This window comes from Phoca vitulina, unplaced genomic scaffold (genome assembly GCF_004348235.1).
Source record: "Phoca vitulina isolate PV1807 unplaced genomic scaffold, GSC_HSeal_1.0 scaffold18, whole genome shotgun sequence".
In the NCBI taxonomy this organism is placed as follows: Eukaryota; Metazoa; Chordata; class Mammalia; order Carnivora; family Phocidae; genus Phoca; species Phoca vitulina.
In genome coordinates this window covers 9,296,644-9,322,108 of record NW_022589721.1, presented here as the reverse complement: position 1 = coordinate 9,322,108, position 25,465 = coordinate 9,296,644, and the positions used below count along the sequence as shown (strand labels likewise).

General features: G+C 33.6%; 1 protein-coding gene across 7 annotated transcripts in view; it reads left to right on the top strand.

Moving 5' to 3' along the window:
- Positions 1–24,985, top strand: part of CSMD3 (CUB and Sushi multiple domains 3) — a 1,192,082-nt gene extending 1,167,097 nt beyond the window's left edge. For all 7 annotated transcript variants that reach the window (XM_032415697.1, XM_032415696.1, XM_032415695.1 and 4 more), the window contains 8 exons: positions 1,318–1,429; positions 3,578–3,757; positions 5,600–5,665; positions 11,123–11,281; positions 14,076–14,188; positions 16,432–16,519; positions 18,633–18,768; positions 22,438–24,985. In XM_032415697.1, the coding sequence (XP_032271588.1) occupies positions 1,318–1,429; positions 3,578–3,757; positions 5,600–5,665; positions 11,123–11,281; positions 14,076–14,188; positions 16,432–16,519; positions 18,633–18,768; positions 22,438–22,597 (1,014 nt within the window). In that variant the 3' untranslated portion in view covers positions 22,598–24,985. The remainder of the gene's footprint in view (positions 1–1,317; positions 1,430–3,577; positions 3,758–5,599; positions 5,666–11,122; positions 11,282–14,075; positions 14,189–16,431; positions 16,520–18,632; positions 18,769–22,437) is intronic.
- The last annotated feature ends 480 nt before the right edge of the window (positions 24,986–25,465 follow it).

Genomic DNA, 25,465 nt, shown 5'->3' with positions numbered 1-25,465 from the left:
CATTTGAGACCCTTCAGAAATTGATTCTTACATTTATCTTTGACTTAATTTAATGCTTAAAATAAATCTCAAGACAAATAATATTATCATCTTTATTTATAGGATAAGTCTTAAAGAGGGGATATACCTCATTCAAGCAAGATCAGGTTCAGAGTTAAAGCCACATACACATTACTCTGGGGTCTATTTTCTTTTTTTGCTGTATCTTACTGCTTCCCACTTTACCCTCCCCGCCTCCCCAGCTTCCCAGCTCACTGTGTAAACTATCCATACCAACCAATCAAATGTACTTTTTCCTAAACTATATGATGTATATTTTAACCTCCATACATTTTCTCATCATGTTCTTTTCTACTTTTATATCAGTTGTTCTCAAACTTTATTGTTCATTAAAATCACCTGGAGGGCTTGTTAAAACACAGATTGCTGGTCCCCATTCAGAGTTTCTGATTCAGTGGGTCTGGGATAAGTTCCCAGAATATGCATTTCTTTTTTTTTTTTTTAAGATTTTATTTATTTATTTGACAGAGAGATAGAGAGCACAAGTGGGCAGAGAGGCCAGAGAGGCAGGCAGAGGGAGAGGGAGAAGCAGGCTCCCCGCCAAGCAGGGAGCCCGATGCGGGACTCTATCCCAGGACCCTGGGATCATGACCTGAGCCGAAGGCAGCCGCTTAACCGACTGAGCCACCCAGGCGCCCCCAGAATATGCATTTCTAAAAAAGTTCCCAATGATGCTGAGGTTACCAGTCTTGGGACCCTACTTTGAAAACCATGTTTTATGTATTTATCTAAAATTCACATCCTTAAAAGCTTAGTGCAAATTGCAGGTCTTCCAGCATATATTTGTTACATTCACAACCTTTGCATCTAAATGCCTTTGCATCTAATCTTCTATTGCATTTACTGTCTTCCATGTTCATTTGCCTCTTATGTTGTTAGTTATCTTTATTTCTCTGTCTTCATCCATCTTTATTATTTATCTTTATTTAATGATCTACCTGTCTGTCTTGTGTTTAGATGAGCTTATTGGCCTTTTGGTATCTTATATATTTTCTTCAAACTACCGTGACAAAAAGTTTGGCACCTATGCGTGCATTGGGTACTCAAATATTTGATGATGATATGTATACAAAGAGACGTTTTTTCTTTAGTCTTGATTTCCCCCCCAATTTTACTTTAAATCAGTTTTAAATATCTTTTCCTTCTAGCTTCTACCATGAAGAATTTCTTTTGAAAGCATTTTCTCATCCACAGTTTTTTTCTATTTGTTGCCATATTTGAAGCTGCATTGGTACGTTTCTCTGTAATTTGCTATAGGTAGGAAGTGTTGTGCAGTTCCATTGCAAAAAAGGACACCTTCTCCAAGGGTCTACAACACGCACTTGCCTTCCTGACCTCACATGGAGTGGAATTCAGCCTGAGTGCATACGTAAGTATTGTGGCTAAGAAATCATACTTACCACAGATAGGAATTTATATGCATTTTTTCTTACAAGTGGGAAGTAAATCTATATCTACACAAAAGATGTATTACATGGATTTTTTTTAGATTATGATAAAACATAATTTATGTATATAAGTTTATTACTGTATCATGACCCCAATGCCCATTAAGGAGCATTCTTTCTAAAGAAGTCAAAAGGCACGAGGCACAATTTTGGTTTTTTTGCAAGCCTCTTGTAATTGTGTTCAGCTTGGTTATCTGATAATTTTAGATGATTATTAGTTTACCAATTTAGAGATCTGAATATATGAATCTAAAGTATGCTGAAATACAGAAGGCTCCAATTTAGTGCCTCTTAATCCTTTATCACTTGCAAAACTCTCTGAGATTCTGAGGAAAGATAGAAACATCCATGGAAGGAAATACACATGAATAGTTTGACCAAAAATTTGAATACTATTTCAGGATTTCCTGGAGCTTCTAAATGTGCACTGACCCTAAGTTGAGAGCACTTGCCGTACAGATTAAAGAAGAACAAAGCCCAAGGTCATGAAGCTATCTTTTCTGGCTTACAGTTAGAAATAAATTTCAGTTGGTGAATTACTTATCTCTTTCCCTCCCACTTTCTCCTTTTTATCTCCTTTCCTATCTTTTTAAAATCCTGAGCATCTTGGGGAAAAACAATAAAGAGTAAGCAGGAGTAGAAATACTCATCAGAATGGTGGCAAACTTTTAGGATTTGCTAAAGTCTAAATAAGTCCTGTGAATTTACTCTAGCCCTGTTCAGAACCACCCGAATGATCATGGGAGCCCCCGTGGACCTGCAGCTTACTGAAAAACAGGAGAACACTCCACTGAGAAGTCATTCACATGCCTGGTTAGCTGATATTTAAATATGGCAAAATTCCTTAAGAGGCAGTTAAGTAGAGTGCATATTTTAGAACCTGTGTGAGATGTAACTAGGTATTTCATAGTAAACCAAACTTCTTTGATGACTTCTATAAAGGATATGATGATTTAAAAAGAGTTATTACTGAAAGCATCTCAGAACTTCTACTATGTGCATAATGTGAAGATTAAACTTACTTCTGCTTGGGCATAATGTGAGGATTAATTAATGTAACTGCCCCGCCCCGCCCCACCCCAAAAAAAGAATGTAGTAGAGGCAGACTATTTGTGTTTATCCTTAGCAATATTTCCTCCAGGATTAAAGGTCATTAATAGAATTATATTAAATATAAAACATGTAACACAATGTTTGTCACATAATATTAAAAAAAAGTTAGCTATACACAGAATAATTTTTTCAGAGACAAACTTTTAAGTATCCATATCCATGAACAAATGATCAGAAATGCTTTCTGGTTTAGGGAGAAAATTCTTTGTAACATCTGTCTCTGAGAATGGAATGGTATTTATAAGACAAAACAGGGAAACTGGGGGCAGGGCCAAGAAGTGGCATAAGTATGGGTAGAATGGAATAGAGGTAGCAAATCAAGAGTGGGAGGAAGCTTGAAGAAAAAGAGACAGAAATTAAAAGAATGAAAAGATACTGCTACTTATGGACCCAAAATATGGCCAGAAAATTCCACATGTAAAAAATTATTGAATTGTACTTTCTATATTAGGAAGTATTAATGTCAGAGTGATATACTGAGCTATGGTTGTATTTAACTTTAGAAGACATGTTTTTAAAATTTAAAATAAATATAAAAAATAAAATAATATTTCATAAACTGGTATAGAAAATCTGAGCTTGACAAACTTTGAAAGATATCTTATTACAGGACTTCTTAGATCCTTTAAAATGCTAATAATTATTGGGACTCTCTAGAATAGTGATCTAATACACATTTATGAGCTTAATTATCCCCAGTAAGGTTTCCCCCCTCCCCTTGGCTTCCCTTGTAACATCTACCAGTGTTCCACAGATGACTGCTTAGGACATGATAGCCTATGAAATTAATATGTATGTTGACATTGATACATTTTCCTTGATAAATTAGAATAACTATGCAAAGGTATATTTATATAAAGGCATTAACATGCCTCTAATATATATTGTGACTCTCATTTCAAAATTTTCTTAACATGTCTATAAAAAATGAACGCTTTTCTTTTTTCTTAATATAGCCCACAGCTGTAAGCAACCGGAAACTCCTGCTCATGCAAATGTAGTAGGAATGGACCTTCCATCTCATGGCTATACACTCATTTATACCTGCCAGCCTGGCTTCTTCCTAGCAGGTGGAACAGAACATAGAGTGTGTAGATCTGATAACACCTGGACTGGAAAAGTTCCTGTTTGTGAAGGTAGGTTTTCATTATAGAAGCTTCTAACAGAAGCTGTTCTACTATTTCAGCCTTCCTAAGATGCAAGAGACAAAAACTCAACTCAGATTAGCTTAGGAACAAAGGAAATATATTAACCAACTCCAAGGGCAGGCACTTCTGGAAGAGAGATATTATTGAGGTCTTGTTATAAATTCTTTTACACGCTCTGTTTTTTTTCTTCTTTATTCCTTCTTCTAGTTACTTCATCATGGTAGGTGTATGAGTTTTCTGGGCTGTTGTAACAAAGTACCACAAGCTGGATAGCTTAAAACAGCAGAAATTTATTCTCTCAGAGTTCTGGAGGCCAGAAGCTCAAAATCAAGGTGTTGGTAGATCCATGCACCCTCTGAAGTCTCTAGGGAAAAATCATGCTTTATTTCCTCCTAACGTTTGGCAGCTTCTGGCTATCCTTGGCGTTCCTTGGCTCATGGCTGCTCCATACCAATTTCCCTTCTGTCTTCATGTGGCTTCCTTTCCTATTTCTCTCTATATGTCCTCTCCCCTTCTTATAAAGACACCGGTCACTAGATTTCAAGGTTATTTCACCTGAGGAACCCAAATTAATTATATCTTCAAATATCCTATTTCCAAAAAAGGTCATATTTGAGATTCTTGGTGAACATGAATTTTGAGGTCCCATTATTCAACCTACCACAGTAGGGAGCATTGCTGCCAACATACCTTTTGGTTTAGAAGAGTTTTTGCCAAAGCTTCTTGGTCAGGAAAGCACTATTCAAGAGTCTGGTTGTCAGTTTTGAATGGAGCCCACCTCCAGATCTGTTAGTCAACCAGGGTGATACAGTATTTTGTCCAGATCTAAGTGAAGTGTCTACTTCTCTGGCTGCTTGATCAGAACAATCCCGAGCTGGATAAGATGTAGTGAGTTTACCAGAGAAAAAAGGCTTATGTGTTCACAACCAGGAATAAAGGAAGTTTTTCTAGAATTCTTGGTAAGGTCATCAATAAATTCCTTTTCCTTTTCCTTTTTATTTTTTCAGCTCTTCTAATTCCTATTGCCCTGCAGCATTCACAAATGTTAATGACCTTCTTTTTGAAATGTGTTCACTCTCTTAGCAAGAACACTACTCAGTTTATTTTAAATTTTTCACGAGATTGAAAGATTAAAAATCCATTTAAATCCAACAGAATTTCAATAACTTTTTTTATCTATCCACTTTGCTGTTTATCATCACTGCTATAGAAGGCTAACTCAGCATTATCTCTAGACGGGGACTACTGCAGCAGACTCCCAATGCCTCTGCCTGTGTCAGTAGCCCTTTCTTTCCAAATTGTTCTCTGTCTTGGAGTCAGAGTGATGTTCACCCAAATTATTTCCCTTAAAACCTTTGAAAGACATTATATTGTTCTTAAGAAAAAGATCTGCCTTTATACAGTCTACAAGCCCTGAATGTCATAGCTCCCATTACTTTGCAGCATATCTAGCAACCGACATGATCATACCTACCAAATTATTTCTGCCTTTGTGCAACAGGAATATACCCTTAAGCTTCAGCTACCATGCTGTAATCAACTGTTTCCATGTTGGTTTACATGGCTTACATGTTCTTTAAAATAAGAAAGAGAATCCTGAAATGATAAGGCAGCACTGATCTTTCCCTGGTCCCACTGAACTATAATGGGGTAATTATTGAAGTTTTTAGCTGTACAACGGAAGTGTTGAGTAGGTACTGAGATGTTAGGATGAATTGGACATTTTGGAGAAAACTATATGATATGTCAGAGAATAAAATTGACAATGCATTACTGTGTGTGTTCCTAATTATATTAATTTTTGTGAACCTTTTACTTCTTTTTCCATAGCTGGTTCCAAAATACTGGTGAAAGATCCAAGACCTGCACTAGGAACACCTAGCCCAAAGCTAAGTGGTTAGTAATTTCAGTTGTTTTCCTAGAAGTCATGATTTCTAAAAGTGATCTACTATTTTCTTGACAAAGTGAAAGTTATTTAGAAAAATATATATTCAGTATGGGAAAACTATGAATTTGACTATTTGGAATTTGAAAACTTATATTTTATGATGTTGAATTTCAAGGAATGTAATTCTGAGACATGTTAATATTCCAAAAATAATGTTTATAGTTCTCTCTGTAAAATATCCTCGGGAGTATCTGAAAATGACTATACTATATTGTCAATGCTTTATTTAAAACATTGAAACAAAAAACGAGATGTTTTAAATATAGTTCTTTAAAAAGGAAAAAATACACTTGGTATGAGAGTAAAAGTTCAGCAATTTTAGGTTATAGTTTATTGATTTAAAAACCAAAATTTTAAATTTTGTCATTAGAAGAATGGGCTTTTCAGTCCTACAGCCTTAATGTAATTACCATGTTGTACACCCCCTAAACTATGACTTTGGAAGTTATTTTATATATGTGAGCCTCCATTTCTTTATCTATGCAAAATAAACAATGATTAGATTATTATAAATGAATTTCATGAAAATGAAATGTGAAGCACTTAGCCCATAGTAAGGCCGCAATATATGAGAGCTTCTTTTTTTAGTATTAGCCAATATTTTATTTATATGATATAAATTAAAAGCTACAGATAAAGATTTAACATTTAATCTGTACCTTGGAGACAGATTTGGTCTCATTATATTAAGCCAGAAACAGTGTTAGCTTCTAATTTTAGTTGTGTTTAGAAGTTCTCAAGGTACATGCTATAAAACTGGAGTACCCACAAAAAAATCAGTCTGAAACACTGATTTATTCAACATGCAGTGGAAATAGACTGAATGCCACTAAGGCAATCCAAGAATATGTCAACATAAGAGAGAAAGTTTAACAGTGGAGTCAGAAAACCACAGTGGTCTATCAATGCAGAATTTTCCAAGGGAGATGGTTTATCTACTAGCAGATAGGTGTTTTAAATAATAACTCCAGTATATCAAATGTAAAACCCGACTTTCCTGGCAAAACATGACCTATGGTTACCAATAAATAAATCAGGCAGGCAAAAAAATAAAAAAGAATATGGAAGAACAACACAATTAATTAGCTTGACCCTATATATATATATAGAGAGAGAGAGAGAGAGAGAGAGATTTATGTATCAATCATAGAATATATATTTTATTCAAAGGCACATGGGACAGGTATAACAACTGATCATATATTAAATAATAAATAAAAACGCATACATTTCAAAGCAAAGTTAGTCTTCAGATCTGATATCTGACAATGATGCAAGTAAAAAAATTAATAAGAAAATAGGTACATTTTTAAAAATTCTGAATATTTGGAAATTAAAAACAAAATCAATACTTATGAATAATTCATAAATTAAAGAAGAAATTAAATAAAAATATAATACTAGAACTTAGCTATATTGAAAAATCTGTGTATCAAAACTTGGGGACTATATCAAAAACAAAGTTATGAGGGGAATTTATAGTTTTAAATTCTTACATTAGAAAAGAAAAAAGCCTCAGAATTAATGAATTAAGTAGCCCTGTTAAGAAGATATATAAAGTATAACAGAATAACCAAAAGAAAGCAGAAAATCAATGTAATAATAAAAATGAAGAAATAACCCCCCCCCCCCCCCCACAAGGATGCAATAGAAGAATCTCAACAGAGCCAAAAGTAGTTCTTTGGAGAAAAAAAAGTAGAAAATTTCTGGTAAGACTGATCAAAAATAGGACAAAAATTAAATAAGATAACAAAAGGAAATATGAACATAACCACATAGAGAGTAGATTGAATCAATTATAATTATATTAATGGAAAACAATAATAGTCAACTTTAAAAATTGGACAAATTACTAGAAAAGTATATTTTACCAGAACTAACAGAAGAAAACTTGAATGACCCTATAACAGATAAATTAGGAGTTTAAAACTATTTCCACAGAGAAAAACCAAGTCCTTATGGATCTACCGATGAGTTCTGCCAAATTTTAGCAGAACAGAACAGATTATCCCATTTTGTAAAATCTCTTCCAGTCAGAAAATCTCATTGTATGAGGGGTGCCTGGGTGGCACAGTAGGGTTAACTGTCTGACTGTTGGTTTGCAGCTCAGGTGGTGATCTCAGAGCCATGATCTCAGGGTCATGATCTTGGGGTCATGAAATAGAGCCCCACCTCAGGCTCCACACTCAGCAGGAGTCTGTTTAGGACCCTCTCTCCCTCTTCCCTTTCCCCAGCACCCCCCACTCATGCACGCTCTCTTCCTCTCTCTAAAAAAAAAAGAAAAAATCTCATTCTATGAATCCAATATAATTCTAATAACTCAGAAAGACATAATACCAAAGGGAATATTACAAACCCATTTGACTCAGGATGTATAGATGAAAATATCCTACATAAAATCTTAGCAAATCAAATCTAAAATCATAGTATAACAGAAAAACCAAAAGATGACACATCAGAACCAAATTGGATTCATGATAGATATGCAGGGATATTTTTATATTAAATAATCCTTAAAAGTAATCTATGACATTAAGAGATTAAAATGCAAACAATTTTGATCAGTACAATACCTACACAGAAAATATATGATAAAATGCAGCACCTAGTTATAATTTTAAAAGACTCTTAACAAATTAGAAAGGAAAGGAATTTCTTTTACCTGAGTAAAAAAGATCTATTAAACGTCAGAGTAAATGCTATCTTCGATGGGAAAACGTTAGAAACATTTAATTTAAAAACATAAGGCACTGTGATTAGATTACTCCAAAATAACAAGAATGAAATTTGGAAGTTGTATCAGAGTCAGGAGCATGATGCTACATTTAGCAATACTCTGAAGCCTGTGAAGTAAAGTTTAAAATCAGACGTCTTGAAAGAAAGGATCATGACATCCTAGACTTCTTTTCATTGATACCCACATCAATGAGAGTGGGATGACATTTTAGAGTTTACAAAGAACTGCCAGATACACATTCATATTTAAATCCGAAAATAGACCTTACAATAGAAAGAAGTATGATCATTCCCATTGTACACGGGAATATAAATGATCAGACGGTGTCTGCTTTGTCCAACCTGAGCTGCATTTCTCAAAAGGTAGAGGGTAGTAGACAATTCTGTGCATTCTTCCAGACTTTGCATTCAGTGATGTCATACTGGTAGGAGTTTGAAATCTGCTATTATGGGAATATTTGCACTATAGAAATCAGCAAATACTGCACATCAGTTTTTTTGTTCGTTTCATTTTGTTTTGTTTGTTTTTTCAGGAGACCCAATTGTTAAACATTTCCTGCCCCATCAGTGATTAAACCCAATGTAATGTACTTGGCTGGTACCACTAGTAGTCCTCCTCCTTTCCATTGCTCTTCTCTCCTGCTGCTGAGGTTCTCTTCCATCTCCTTCAACCAACACTAATTCCCCTAAGGACTATGGATAAGATCAGCAGGTGTAATAGGTTTTCTTTGAAGGCTCGGAGATAGCGAAGAGTCATCACAGTCCAGTCCAGGTGGAAATAAACAATCAGACAGACAACAGCACTTACTTACGGAGCGTCTGCTATTTGCTAGGCACTGCCATTGGCATATCTTTCTCTCTTGCTCCTGCTTTTACCTGGATGACTAAGAATCTATTACCTCCAAATTCCAGGTCTTTCTAGTGCAGCGCAATGTAGCTTGTCACTCTCTCCTGCCAATTTATTTCAGGTACACTTTCTTTTCACTAAAAACTGTAACATGCTTACCAAGTCAAGGGCTTTTTACTCATTCACTGTATCGGAGTTTTAGGTAAGACTCTCTACATACTTAGCATAGCATTCCCCTATAGCTTACATAGCTGTGAAGTTGGAGGTCTGGGGAGGGACTGCCACTGTAAGGATGACTTGGCAAAGGTCCCAGAGCCAGAACTATGGATTATTCATTTTACTAGCTACATGTCTGCTAAATAGATATTTTATTAGCAATTATGTAGTAAGCTCTGAGATCCACAGTTTTCCTATTTTATCTGAATAATAGCAGCAACAGTAACAGTAGTAGTAGTAATGGTAGCAGCTAACACTTAGCTAAACATTTCACTTTCCTTATCTCATTTAATCTTCCTAACAATTCTCAGTTAAGATGTTAATTAGGAGGAAATTCAGGTTTAGAGAGTTATGTAATTTATGCAAAACCACACAGTTTATAAATTGCAGAGGGACTTCAATACAAGGAGCCTAACTCCAGTGCTTGCAGTTCTAACCCTTCGGCTATATTGCTTTTGAATTATTAGAGAAGAAAACATCATGTGTTGAAATATTCAGTAAAAACTCAACTCTTGAACATGTTTTATATTTCATGTATTTCATGTCTAGAGTAGTTTTGCTATTTTGGTTTGCTGAGTAGAATTCAGGGAATGTAACCTCAGTCTCTAAGATCTGGGCGATAAGTGTGATGTGTGTAGTGAAGACCAGGTGACAAATTGTCAATAACTTGTTAGGAAAAAAAAGGCTTTCCCTTATTCTGTTATTGACTCATTTGCGCAAATAGGCATAGCTCCCTGGAATAGCTGCTTTTGGGGGATGTGCTTTATTGTGATGTATGAGATGAATGGCAGCTTCTCTTAGCCTTCTTTCAGGATCTGAGTAGACTTTGCCATACTTGACTTATATAACTATGAATTACATAACTGATTTATATAAATATAATGCCTTTTTGGCTATATCTAGAATAAAGAGCATTCCTTCTTTAGAGTTTTATAACATTTAGAATATTGATTTTACCACAGTTCATCTCTCTTCCATGAGAGTTAGGCAATTCTAGGGACAATTCCTTTATTTCCAAAAATACCTGTAAATTCAAAGCTGTCAATATGGTGAATCCCTGTTCTTCCTCAGGAGCATCTATTATTGGAATAACTGAACTCAGTATTCTGTAAAGGGGACAAAGGAGCATCCCTCCTAATGGTCTTTAAGTGCTAGTCTGCAAGAGGGGGGTTTAACTCTATGCTCTTCCTCCTATAAATCTACTCATACTGCCAGGAGAAAAGCAGGCCTCTTGGGACTTGCATACAGACCGACTTGGCTCAGTAAAATTATTTTATTTTCCTTCTGAAAGAAAGATGTTACTGGAGGAGACCAAATATAAGTAAATTTGATCTTTATCTGGTTCGGAATATAAGCCTTATGCCTTTAATTGGTGCTATCTTTGATGACTCAGCTATGAATACAAATATAGGTTATTGCAATTTTGGTTTATTCCAAAAAACTTGAAACATGTATATGAAGAATTCACTTTATAATATACAGTTCACCTTATTGTGTGTTTAGCAAAATTTCATAGTTCAATAAATGAATATTCATTAATCTACTTTTTAATGTTTATATTTATAGGGCACCATAAAATTAATGTGTATATTTAATCTATTTACAGTTCCCGATGATGTGTTTGCCCAAAATTATATATGGAAAGGCTCTTACAATTTCAAAGGAAGGAAACAACCCATGACCTTGACAGTTACTAGTTTCAATGCTTCCACTGGGAGAGTCAATGCAACACTCAGCAATAGCAACATGGAACTGCTACTTTCAGGTATCATGCTAAAGAACAGCAAATGATGCCTTCATGCTTTCACTTCCATCATTTTATAATTTTTATTAGTGATTTTTATACTGTGAAATATTTGTTACATTTTAATGACATTCATAATTTATTCAGAAACAAGGCTTTCCTGGTTTTTGGATGGATACGTGAATATTACTACACAAATGAAAAACTGATTCTGAAATAAGCTCGCTCATGATGTAGCTAGAATGAGACATCATGAAATAGAAAAGAACTTTTGATTTGAATAGCTAAATCTTTCTGTATTTTCATAACACCAAAGAGACCAGATCAATGACTTATAACCTATTTTATGGACACAAAATCATTTCTTCAAATGAGAATATTTAGGTGGACACCATAACTGAAGACAGCAAACGTAGAGCTACACTACTTTAAAGAAGCATAAGGGACCCAGAGCCCTATCCAACTGCTCAGGCTTCTCAACTTTCTGTGTCCTTGATCTAGTGCACATTTCCCTCATTATCTTTGTTCTGTTTTTTTCTGACATTCAGCTGTTTTCTCAAATGTCATCTCATCAACAGTGCTCCCAATGATCCTATCTAAAGTAATACTCTCATTCCAATACAGACACACTCTTAGTCTTAGACACTCATCCTGTTTCACTTTCTTCTTTTCACTATTTATAGTATAGTATAATATGCTATTACATGACATGATATGACATTATTTATTTGTCTATACTCCAACAATGTAAGTTCTAAGAGGGAAGCTCTTTGCCTTCCCAGTTCATTACCATATATCAGAAGTTAGAAAAGCATTTGGAACAAAATAGGCCTCAGTGAATATTGTCCAAGTAATGAATTTGAAATATTGCTCTCATTTAAAAAATATTTTTAAAATACTGATATTGCAAATATGAAATATATTTTTTAAACTTCTTGGTTGTTGGGGCTCTTGGATGGCTCAGTTGATTAGGTATCCCACTCTTGATTTTGGCTCAGGTCATGATCCCAGGGTCATGAGACTGAGCTCCATGTCGGGCTCCCTGCTGGGCATGGAGCCTGCTTGGGATTCTCTCTTTCCCTCTCCCCCTGGCCCTCCCCCACCGTCTCTCTCCCTCTCTTAAATAAATAAATAAATAAGCAAACTTTTTGGCTATGTAAATATCCTAAATAATTATTAATAATAAAATAATTTGTGGTATAAATGAAATGGAAACTAACATTATATTTATTGATTTTATAAATTTTAGGAAAACGATCACATCATTTTGTATTATTGAATGATTCTCCATTAAGCCCAAAGTTAAAGTGTCGGAAGCTAATATGTATTATATTTTAAAAACTATACACAGTTACAGTAATATAAATTGAAAGAAGCTTTATATTAAAATAAATTCATTTAAATTGTGAATACTGATTTATTTAACTTTGAGATATAACCTCTTTTTCTTTATTTTCTATAAGAGTCCACACGAAATAAATGTATACTTAATCTAATCTAGAAAAATTTCAAAATAAATTCCTACAAATATAGAAAAACAAACATTAATACATTAATTTGCTATCACTGTCTCCATATAAATCAATTATAACATTTTCCCAGCAATATTATTTTTTATTACTTTTACGTCTTTCCTGTCAACTATAACTTACTTTTGGTCAAGGTCTATGTGTCATCTTTGTATTCCCAGCATATTCTTACGATACCTTATTACACAGGTGAAAGATTAAGTAAGTGAATGCATGAGTCAAATTTCAACCATAAGTTAATCACAAATTTTTACTTAGAAACTTATCTCCTATTATTCCGCTAAGCACATTTATATTCCAGCTTATTCCTACTTTTAGAATACTCACTGTTTAAGAAAAAAATCATTGTATATATGTTTGCTTTTCTCTCTTATGCCATTATCTATATTTACCTTCTTAAACTAGAGACCCTACTTGATTTTCAAGACCCAGTCCAAATGCTCTTTTTCTTAATAAGCATTTCCTGATCACTCCATTGTGAAATGATCCCTCTCTCTTCTGGCCTCTTATTCATCATATTTTTCCATGTATTTTAGTTGGTTATGTATCTGACTAACATTTTCTACTTCATTGGAAATGCTTTTAAGCATCCTGTCTTTAGATAGGAACATATATATTCTTCTTTGTTCTCTGGTAGCACCTAGAATACGCTTTCACAGGGTTGGCACCCAATTCACTATTAAGAAAAATATCAGGAATTTTAACACTTGATTTATATCTTTGAAGATTTTAAATTTCATTGGGGGAAGAAGTTATTTTATTTGCAATATCATGGAATGATTTTAGTAAGAACAGTAATACTTAATTTTAATAGCGTAGGTAATTTAACCCCACAATTAAGACTAAAGTTGAGAATTTCAGCTGAGAGATTAACATATTTTGCAGGATTTGTGGAAAGCATTATGGATAAAGCTGGTCTTGACTTGGCTTTGTTTGATTTCTTCTCCTATGACGTGTATTACATGATATATTTAAGGAGTTAAAGATAATAAAATGAAGCATAACTATTTACAAAATTAGTAGATTAAAATGTGCTCGGGGCGCCTGGGTGGCTCAGTCGTTAAGCGTCTGCCTTCGGCTCAGGTCATGATTCCAGGTCCTGGGATCGAGCCCCGCATCGGGCTCCCTGCTCCGCGGGAAGCCTGCTTCTCCCTCTCCCGGGACTCCCCCTGCTTGTATTCCCTCTCTCGCTGTGTTTCTCTCTGTCAAATAAATAAATAAAATCTTTAAAAAAAATAAAAATAAAAAAATAATAAAATAAAATAAAATGTGCTTACATTTTATAGGGGTATATAAAAGCCAGGAAGCTCGCCTGATGTTACATATCTACCTTATTAAAGTACCAACTCATGCTTCTGTGAAGAAAATGAAAGAGGACAATTGGGCCATGGATGGCTTTGTAAGTATAGTTCTTTAAATGTCTGCTGCTAATTTTAATAACCAATTTGTGCTATAACTTGTCATTAAGATTCCAGAAAAAGGTAATTTTCTAAGTTTAGCTAATTATGAACACACATGCATATATAAAATGGCAAGATTACTATTATGGGTAAATTATTTTTGAAAACAAGATTCAGTGTAAATTCTTAGTAATCTAGAATGTTAAACCTAGGATTACTGGATTCTGATGAATTTTGCTTACTTTTGTAGTGTTTACGTGTATGAGGGCCATATAGTTTTTCACTGGTTTCATCAAATCTATTTTGTCTATGGTCAGTATTATGATAAATAAATCTGGATAAAATGTAATTCATTCTTTGTCTGGATCCACTGTTTAAGACATACAAAATGCATCAGAAAAAGTAAGTATGCCCATTACATTTAAGCTTTTTTTCTCTAGATTTAACAGATTTAGAATATTTTACAAAATATTTAGAATATTTTATAAAGTTGTTTATGAAAAGGAAGTTCTGTAAATTACTTCATGTGGAAAAATAGTTACCATAGCTTCACCATGGAATCACCCTGCTCTATTCAGCCACTTACGTGAATGGAGTTTCTAAATTGGAAGTTGGAAGCAACAAACCTTCTATTCACATATTCCCCCGGAGTCTTTCCTAAAAAACGAGCAGGGGAGGTCTGACTACATCCTCACAAGTAGCAGGTCTTCTTTTACAAGGAAGACCTAGTGGGAAAGAAGATAGTAGGTCATAGGCTTCAGTAAGTTTTGTACCTGAGGAGAAAAAAATGTTTTTCCTATTTCTCTATTCGTGCCATTATTTGTGGAGTTGGAAACTAACTCATGTCTTCAATGCACTCGAATTTTGTAATTATTTCATCTAGGAAGCAAACAAAATGAATTCATTCATTTAAATCTTAGAGTTTGAGCTCTTCTTTTTAGGAGCATTTCATTTTTAAAAATGACCATGACCAGAGTACGATGTCTGGTAATAAGGAATAAATCACTTCTTCTGACATGCCAGACTGCTATGGATGGATTGGTATGATAGTTTCCTTTTTAGGGTGTGGATTCAAGGTCTTTTACAACTTTTACAATAATGTAAAGGACTTAGGTAACTAATTAAAATAAACTTCACATTACTAGATACAGAAACACTGAAATATATCTATTTCTATTGTATTTATGAGATAAAATCACACTACGCATGTAAAGTATTTTTTAAATATAGGATTTTATACACATGCAAGATACATGTTATAGTCAGCATTTACAGCATTAGACACAACCACAAAATCTCAGGGTCGAAGGAGTATTTTATCCTTTCTCATGTATCTGGGATTAGTTGTGGGTGATCCACTTGAGGCTATGGTAGCAAGTTCGGGTCTGCTCCAGGTGTCTTATTCTGGGGCCCAGGCTGAAGGGGCAGCAGCTAACCAGAGCATATCCTCTTGTCAGAGCTCAGAAGCTCGAGGGGTAATGTATTTTAAACACCTCTATTGAGATATAATTCATATGCCCATTTAAAGTGTACAATTCAATGGTTTTTAGTATATTTACAAGTGTGTAACCATCACCATAGTTGATTTTAGAATATTTCTGTCACCTCAAAAAGAAACTCCACACCCTTTAGCTATCATCACTCTACCCATCCACCCCTCATCTCCACCTTAGCCCTAAGCAACTACAAATCTATTTTCTGTTTCTATGGATTTCTTCTTAAGGCCTAGGCTTAGAACTGACCTATTGTTAATTCCACCCACATTCCATTGGCCAAAGCAAGTCACAGGACTAAACCCAATGAGATGGAAAGTACATTCTTCTCATGAAGATTGGTGAGAGGGAGAGAAGGCCTGCAGGCATGCTAAACAGGAATCAAATCTACAAAGTACAGTTTTATTATATTTAATTTTTAATTGATCATTTGCTTTATTTTGTTTCATCATATCATTGCCCTTTTTTGACAGTAGGTTTCTTAGCCTAAGAGAAATCTCTGTATATCTATATCATATATTAATAACAACCCCCTTTTTTCTAATATCCTAATTACTTAAAAATTAAAATTTTGATTTTGCTTATAATGACAAATTTGCACAATATGCTGTGTTTTACATAGGAGGAAGATATAGAGTTAGGAACTCTGCATAACATTCATTTAAGAGTAAAACTGAATATTTATTAAGGCTGGGAAAATATAGCTGTGTCCAATCTTCAGATTTAATCAACCTTATAAATATTTTTAGGTTTCTGCTGAGCCTGATGGAGCTACTTATGTATTTCAAGGATTTATTCAGGGCAAAGATTATGGGCAATTTGGACTGCAAAGACTAGGTAATGTATTCATTTTCATTTTCATGTAGTTCCTTTATTACTCCAGACATCACAAGAAAATACAGTGGATTCTGTACATTAGGCACACTTCCTACATTTTTAATTTTGCATTGTCAGGATTATATATTGATACATTTGATAGCCTTTTAAATAATTGCATTCTTCAGAATATTGATTCTCTATGTACCAGCCCTACAGTGCTTGGTTGTCATATTTCTAATAAATATGACACACTGTCTTGCCCTTAGCAAGTAAAAAGGAGAAAAAGAGATACAGATATAAAAGAAAATATTAAACTGTAAATTATTTTATCTCATGAGAACTGCAGTACTTCTCTTCATTTTGAATATTGTTGCAACTTTCTTTCTCTTTCAAAAATATACTGGCACTTTGAAAACTTAATATCTGGAAAGGGAAAATAACTTTGAGGAATGGACCCCTTTTGGGGGCTTTGCACTATTCAGACATGTAAACTTCCTGTAGTAGGAGGCATGGATTTTGTCATTCTTCTCCCCAACTCTTCTAAAATATACACAGACATTTAATGGTCTTGCTTGAATATAATTATTAACATAGCTTTTGTAGATAATTTTCCTAAGGTATATTGTCTCCCATTATTATATTGTGGTATTGATATATAAAGAATAAATTCAGGCTCTAAAAACTACTATTTGATGTTTATCTTCAAAATTCCATTACTTTGAACTTTTACATAAATATTCTGAGTCCCTTGAAAAATAAGGTAGAAATAAGGTATTGACTTTTAACCTGGACTAAGGTGTGATTTAGTTGAATATAACTATTTATCAAAAAGGGAAATTTGCTTTCTCTAAGTGAACAATAATAATAAGATGTCATTTCAGATAATGTCTTTCCTAAAATTGTGTTAGTTTTGAAAACCAGATAAAATATTCATTAACACAGTACATTAACACAGTCGTGTAATTTAATGCAAGATGTTTATGTAAGCTTTCCCAAAAGCATCACACTGTATGTCTAAAACAGAACCTGTAAAAAAAAAACCAAAAAAACAAAAACAAAAAATGAGATATTTCTTTCTGGTGAAAATAAAAGCAAAACACAAAAAACAACCTGTTCATTATTTTCTCTTCCCCTAACCTTATCCAACATGTTAACAAACCTGATTCTTCTCATTTCCTAATTTTGCTAATGTCTTTGCCATTTACTCATCCCCAAGTAGAACCCTTCTCATCCTGTGCCCTCTTACCTCTTATCCTAACAAACAGGTTCTGTTGACTTTTAACTACAAAATGTTCCCCTACATCTATTTTTTCATGCTCCTCCTAGGGCTCTAGGATACAATCAACTTCCATTTTTATCTGGGATGTTGCTATGACCTTTGAAGTACTCTTGCTTCCAGTCCAGATCCCCTCAAGTCCATCCCACCCTAGTCACTGTTCTAAATTGTGTGTCTTATCACAGGGGCTTTTATTTCTAAACACCCACAGTTGTCCCTCACTGCAGGTAGGTAACAAGTTTGAACTCCTTAGAATGATGTTTATGGCTTTTCAGGGTCTGGCCATAGTTTTACCATTTTAGCATCCTACTCCTACCACACTGATACATACGTAACCTCTACATCCTTTCCACACAGTTACCCCCAGTGCTTGTCACATCTAAATAGGCCACTCACCTTCCCATTTCTAGGCTTATGATGGTCCTATTTCCTCTCCCATCCATTGTTCTACTGATTCTTCAAAGCCAAGCTCATATTGTATATTCTCCGGAATACATTCTTACGTATCACCAGATGGAATTACTCCTTCTCTTCCTCAAGCACATTGATCATTAATTCATGCTTGATGTCTACACTTACTTTTTTGTCATGGTATTCTTCCCACAATTGTATAAACTCCTCAGTTCAGAGACTCTGCTTATTTTTTATTCTACATCCTTTCCTGGGAAAATGTCTTATAAGTAGAACGCACTGTACAAACCTGTATGGAAAAGAGTTGAAGGAGTTTCATGAATTACTTTGTTTCCTATGTACATTTCCTAGTAGATATCTTGAGAAAGAAAGAAAATGATTGGTTCATAAAAATAAAAATCAATTGTGATAAAATAAAGTTGATTTTTTTTTTTTTTTTTATAGGACTGAACATGTCAGAAGGCTCAAATTCTTCAAATCAGCCTCATGGTACAAACAGTAGTTCTGTGGCCATTGCTATTCTTGTGCCTTTTTTTGCACTTATATTTGCAGGATTTGGGTTTTATCTTTATAAACAAAGGTAAGTTTGTTGATTTCACTTACAAAACATTTCCAAAATCTTCATGTTCTTTTTACTACTCTAGTTCAAATCATAACTTCCATTTTTTTTTCTGGGTTTTTGAAAACAAGGTGTGCCAAATATTGCAACAATTGTTAAAAACCTTATTTCCCCTGCCTGCCTCCCACCACCCCAACCTGGTAAAACAAAAATTACTCTGTTAATTTGCATGAACATTCAACTTAACACTTACTACTTTTTCGAGTCAATTTCTTGGTACATACTTAATTGTATCAGTTAGTTTTGCATTCTCCATAATGAGACTTTAGAGATACAAAATCCAGGTTAAAGTTTAAATCGAAGAGGTGATACCTGCTGCCAGATTTATTTAGAGAATTAGGAAGAAGTTTGTGCCCAAACCTTCTTAGTTCACATGACAGTGCTGACCAATTTCACCCAGGCAGACAGATGGTAAAATCCTCTAATCTCCTTTTCTTCTGCTGCTTTTAGAAGATTATGCAATTAGTATGTTATATTTCTTATATATCGACTATATGACATACATAGTATTAGTTTGTCTTTGTTTATTATGTCCATTACAACATCCCAAGTGGCTTTATTACATAGTTGTCTGCTATTTGGGACTATCCTTTATCAAGAAGAAAATATGTAGGTAACCGGATAATTAAATGAATATTGTTACTAAATGTATTTTTCTCAAAACTGATAATTATAAATTTCAGCCTAGATTATCTAAAAATGGTTTATTTAATATTACATGAATTTGTAATTATTGAATATTGGCAGCTGCTTAGGCCTTATCAATATCAGATTTTATTAATGATAAAAAATCATCACTAAATTTATCTATAAAGCAAGCTATTCTGATCTTTCTTTAAAAACTATTTTTGTGAAATATGCATAACATAAAACCATTTAAACCATTCTAGGTGCACAGTTCAGTGGCCTTTAGTATATTCACAATGTCATGGAGCCCTCACTGCAGTTCCAGAATATTTCCATCAACCCAAAAGGAAACTCTGTGCCATTAATCAGTCATCCCCCATTCCTCCCACTCCTGCCCTAGGCAACTGCTAATTTGCTTTCTATCTGTATCTGTTTGCCTATACTGGGTATTTCATATAAATGGAATCATGTACTATGTGATATTTTATATCTGGTCTCTTAAACTTAACATAATGTTTTCAAGTTTCTTCCGTGTTATAGCATTTATCAGTACTCCATTTCTTTATCTGTCTGAATAATATTCCATTGTGTTTGAATGTGTTCTGTTTAAATATGTCCATTCATCAGTTGATGGGCATTTGGATTGCTCCTACATTTTGGCTATTGTGAATAGTGCTGATATATACACTTGTGCAAGTTTTTGTTTGGACACCCGCTTCAATTCTTTTGGGTATATACCCCAAAATAGAATTGCTGGGTTTTGTGGTAATTGCACATTTAAATTACTGGGGAAGCACCAACTGTTTTGCAGAGCAACTGTGCCATATTTTATTCCCACCAGCAATGTATGCACCGTTCCACTTCCTCCACATCCATGCCAACACTTGTCATTTTCTGTTTTCTTTTCTCTTTCTTTCTTTTTTATTATAGTCATCCTAATGCATATGTGAAGTGGTATCTTATTGTAGTCTTGATTTGCATTTCCCTAATTACCAATAATATTGAGCATCTTTTCAGTGTTTCTTGGCCATTTTCCTTTGAAGAAATGCCTATTTAAGTATTTGCCAATTTTTTATTTGGTCATTTGTTCTTGTTGTTGAATTGTAAGAGTTCTTTATATATTTTGGAGACTAGACTCAGCACATATATGGTTTGCAAATATTTCTCCCTTTCTATGAGTTGTATTTTCACTCTCTTGATAGTGTCACTTGATGTATAAAGGTTTCTCATTTTGATGAAGTCCAATTTATTTATTTTCTTTTGTTATTTGTGCTTGGAGTGTTATATCTAAGAAATCATTGCCAGATTCAAGGTCATGAATCAAGATCAGATTTACCTATATGTTTTCCCCAAAGAGTTTAATAGATTTAGCTCTTATATTCAAAAGTTCCATTCATTTTGAATTAATTTTTGTTGATGTTGTAAACTTTTCTGAAACTTGATATTATTTTCCTTAAAGCTGTTGTTCAATATTATTTATAACATGTCTTTATATCTTCATGATTCTTGCTTAATTAGAAGAAAATGATGTTGCTTTTGGTTTTTATTGTGAATCTAGTTTGAAAAAAGAGAGACAAATACTATCCATTAGAACTATGCACCTGGCAAGAACAAGTTGTAAGAATATAACTGTATAGGTGATGCCATTGAAAGAAACTTAAGATAGCTTTAACAAAATTTATTGCCATACAAATCACCTAACAATGTTTAATACAGAGAAAAATTCAGAAAATGCATTAGAAATAATAAAATAATATAATAGCAAATACAAAATATGATAAAATAGTTGAAATTTGTAGTGTTTGGTATAAACAAAGGAATTGAGAAACAGATCTATTTTAAGATATATCCATTTTAGGAATTAGGTCCCAGAAACTGCCTGGAGCAAGTCTGCCTTTGTACCATAATCAATGTCAGCAAATTATGCAGTGGGATGTAGGAAACTAGAAATAAGATTTGCCAAAGGAGAGAGAAATAAAAAAAGGAAGAAAGAATTCAAGACCAGCAAGTTACACTAGCCAGCCTAGAATCCATGTGTTTTGTTACGTAAAACCAAACGTTCAGTTATCAGTAACTCTTTGGCAACTATTTTCATGACTTAATTATCAGTATAGTCATTTCTTCTTTGAGATTTTGAATTTATTGTTCTAATGTATATCATTTTTAAGACAATTGAGTATGTTTTGTGGATACTCCAAGTACCATCCTAAATTGGGCCTCAGTGTTAGTTGTCTGCTCATTCTGAAATCCTATTTAATTAGTGCAGAACTGGCTCCTTCTTGTCCTTCAAGTCTCAGATTATATTTTATCTCCTCAGAGATGCTTTTCCTTATTACTCCTCCTAAAGTGGGTCCCTGTTACTTACTGTCATATCAACAGCTTTCTTTTTCATCAGAACAATTCTTATTACCTATTTTTCTTGTTTTATTTATTTATTTTTATTTTAACTTATTTAACAAATATTTATTTATTAATTAATTATTTTCTATCACTACATTATGAGCTCCATGAGAGTAATGCTTTCCTTGCATTTTCTTTTAAAAAAATTCTATATCCAATGCCTAAGATCATGCCTGGCACATAACAGATGCTCAGTAAATATTTGAGGAATTAATGAATGAATGGATGGATGGATGGTTAGTAATGAGATTTATATTTATCATCACCATAATTTATTTATATTATACATGCAAATTCATAATGATTATTATTGCATCAGAAAATTTAAATTTATGAAAATAGCCATAATACATTTATTTATACTTGTATTACTCATATTGGGACTGTACATTAGTATGTATTATATGTAGATAATAAAAGTCACTCAGGGTTTAAAAGTGACTGGTAAATTGTTTGAATTTGATGTGTTGAGCTTATGATTTCTCAGTTAATACTTTGAAGTTACATTATGCATTAACAATGATAATTCAAGTATGTTTGAGCCCTACTCTGCTATTTCTAGAAGAACGTTAACACATAACTAATCAGTGTTCTCATCAACAGGACTGCACCCAAAACACAGTATACAGGATGTTCAGTTCATGAAAATAACAATGGCCAAGCAGCTTTTGAAAACCCCATGTATGATACCAACTCAAAGTCAGTGGAAGGGAAGGCAGTACGATTCGATCCCAACTTGAACACGGTCTGCACGATGGTATAACTTGGCAACTCTTTGCCTTCTTCAGAAGCTTGGAAATCGACACACAAAACAGTGCACATTTAGTTCACTGCTAAACAAATTAAAGCACACTTTTCAGGACTTGCTGGGTCACCTTTTCCTGAGGAATGAGAGAGAAGAGTGTTTTTCATAAACTGGACCATAATTCTTCTTCATGTTTACCATGGAGAGTTTTACAGAAATTTGGCTGCACTCTGAGAGTGCTTACTCACAGTTTATTTGCTTTTTTAAAAAAGGAGATTATTCTAAAACATAAACTTATTTGCATATATTGGAGGAGCATCCACTATCAGTATTTCTGTGCTTTATAAAGTATATTAGAGGGACTGGGTTTAAAAAAAAAGATATAGGGTAGAAAATAAGAGCTATACTTACAAGAGTCAATAGATCACTGACTTCTCTTTAACTGTCATGAGCTACATCACACCCATGAGTCTGTATTTCACACCACTCTATCCACTCTCCGTTCTTGTTAATTGAGTCATTGTCTTCCTTATTTCCATGATTATTTCAGATTGAGTCATGCCCTGAAGTGTTTAAGAGCTAATTTATGCCACAAAAGAGATAAGACTGCCTACTCTGATTTGACTCTTTCTGGTTTTTGTTCTTCAGTATCATATTGTTATTTTTTTTAGACGGTTGTCACAGTTTCTGCAAATGGCAAGATCATTGTGCTATTCTCCCAATTCCCCTCATTATGTTGTAACCAATATTATTCCGTAAGCCATGGGGCAGTGTTTAACACCTTGCTTCAGTCTGTTTTGTCACCCAGAAACCACTCTAGCTGGCAAAACTTATCTATGATAATGATGGTTTTGCAGTTATCTGAGACACCAAACTTACCATCCTTTACCACACTTTCCAAAGTTTTTGAAAGACCAAATAGAACCTATCTACTATAGTTGGCTATGATATATCCTATTTTCCTTCCAGTTGAGCCTCTAAATTTATTTCACATTGTTTTGAACTTTTATCAACAAGGAGTTAGAAATATAAGATTTTAAGCTTTTAACTTTTATCTAACAGTGAGTTAGACATACATTTTGGACCAGTCCATAACTATAATGACTACAAAAAATTTACACTGTCAAATCACCAATATAAATTTATTTCCTGAAGTCGTAGATTTTCCAAATTTTCATGTATTTTAAACTTCCTCTACTCTTATTCTTAAGAAGCAGGTTTCAGATATGACAGGTTTCTTTCATCATCAAATTAAGATTCGCATTGGCAAGTTATTGGTGGCTCATTTACAAATGTATCACAGCAATGCCAGCATATTGATTTAATAGGCCATTGTCTTCCTTTAATGGCATGTTTTACTTCATTGAATAAATTATGTACCCAGTGTGAACTCTTTGTCATTGTCCCTCTCAAATATGGAAAACTCTGTAAACAGTTTCGACTTTTTGTATCATGAGACAGAGTGCCTAAGAGAAATCATTGCACCCGGAAGCGCTGCTTGGATCTATCTCTACAACATTTAGTGAATTTCTTGTAAACCACTTTGAGATACATTGTTTTGGAAATTCATACAATTTTCTCAACATTGTACTCTACTGACAGGATGCTGTTTTAAATTTTATGCCATCAGTTATTTATTCTTGTTTATTCAAATGACTGCAATAACAATGATTCATTCATTAATGTTAAGGTTAATACATTTAAGATCTTGTTTAAATAATGTTTCTTCTGCAACTGGCTACTCCTCTTATATTAATGCATACACTTTTGTAAAGAAGTATATTTTTATGAAAAAAAACTTTGTAAAAGTATGATGTAAATTTTCAGTGCAATGTAAACAAAATAAAAATGGATAATTGCTTTTGTAAAATGTGTATTCTTTTCAAAATTGTCTGCCAGTGTACTGGATAGCAAAAAGAATAAACAGCCCACATTTATTTGGTATTTTAAAGTTGCCAAACCACATACTATATACTTAATTAGCAACATAATGATGAGACATGGGTGTTTTTCTTCTTTATATTTTATAGTTCCACAAGTGTGACACTCTTTTAGAAGGAAACAGATTCCCACTAAACATAAGAGTATCATAAGAACCTCATCTTAGAATTTTCCTTATGTATAAATATTTTAACACTACTGTCTAAATTTGGGTATATCTGATGATTTCTAATATTTCTATGTTTCTGTATTTTCTCAGAGATACTTATTTTTAGCATGTGTCATAGGTATGAACTTAGTAATCTTTTGAATAACTACATTAAACTAATATTCAAAAAGATATCCATCTTGCCAAGGTGTAACATGTAAAATTTTGTATTCAAGAAACTTACCAAGTTTCTACAAAATTCAAGTCACAAGTTATTTAAGTTTAATTTTATTAGAGAACTCTTTTTCACAAAATATATTGTCTTTATATTTCACAGCTTCCAACTCCAGCCTTTAAAAGTCTATCTCAGTTTATTACACTTACATTTAAGAAATGAATGCTTCTTGACATAATTGTAGTTTCTTTTTAAACTTTAACTGTATTATCTCCATCTTACACTTATTTCATGTCTTCTATATTTTCCCTTGTTGTTTGTCCTTATTTTTATTCCTCTCTGTGCTTTTTTTCTTCCTCTTTTTTTCTACTTTTTAATTTGCTTTCTCTCTTCTGATATTTTTCTTAATATCCTTTCCTGTTTTATGTCTTCTCCTTTTTAGCCTTTGATCATTTTTTATCTTAATGCCCTTTATCCTTAACCCTCTCAAAAGTTAGCATCAGTTTTAGCGGAAGTAATTTTATTTTTATTTTTTACCAGCTTTATTGGAGTATAATTAACAAAATTGTAAGGTATTTAAAGTTCATGGTGTGAGGATAAATGTATACTTTTTTTTTTGAGG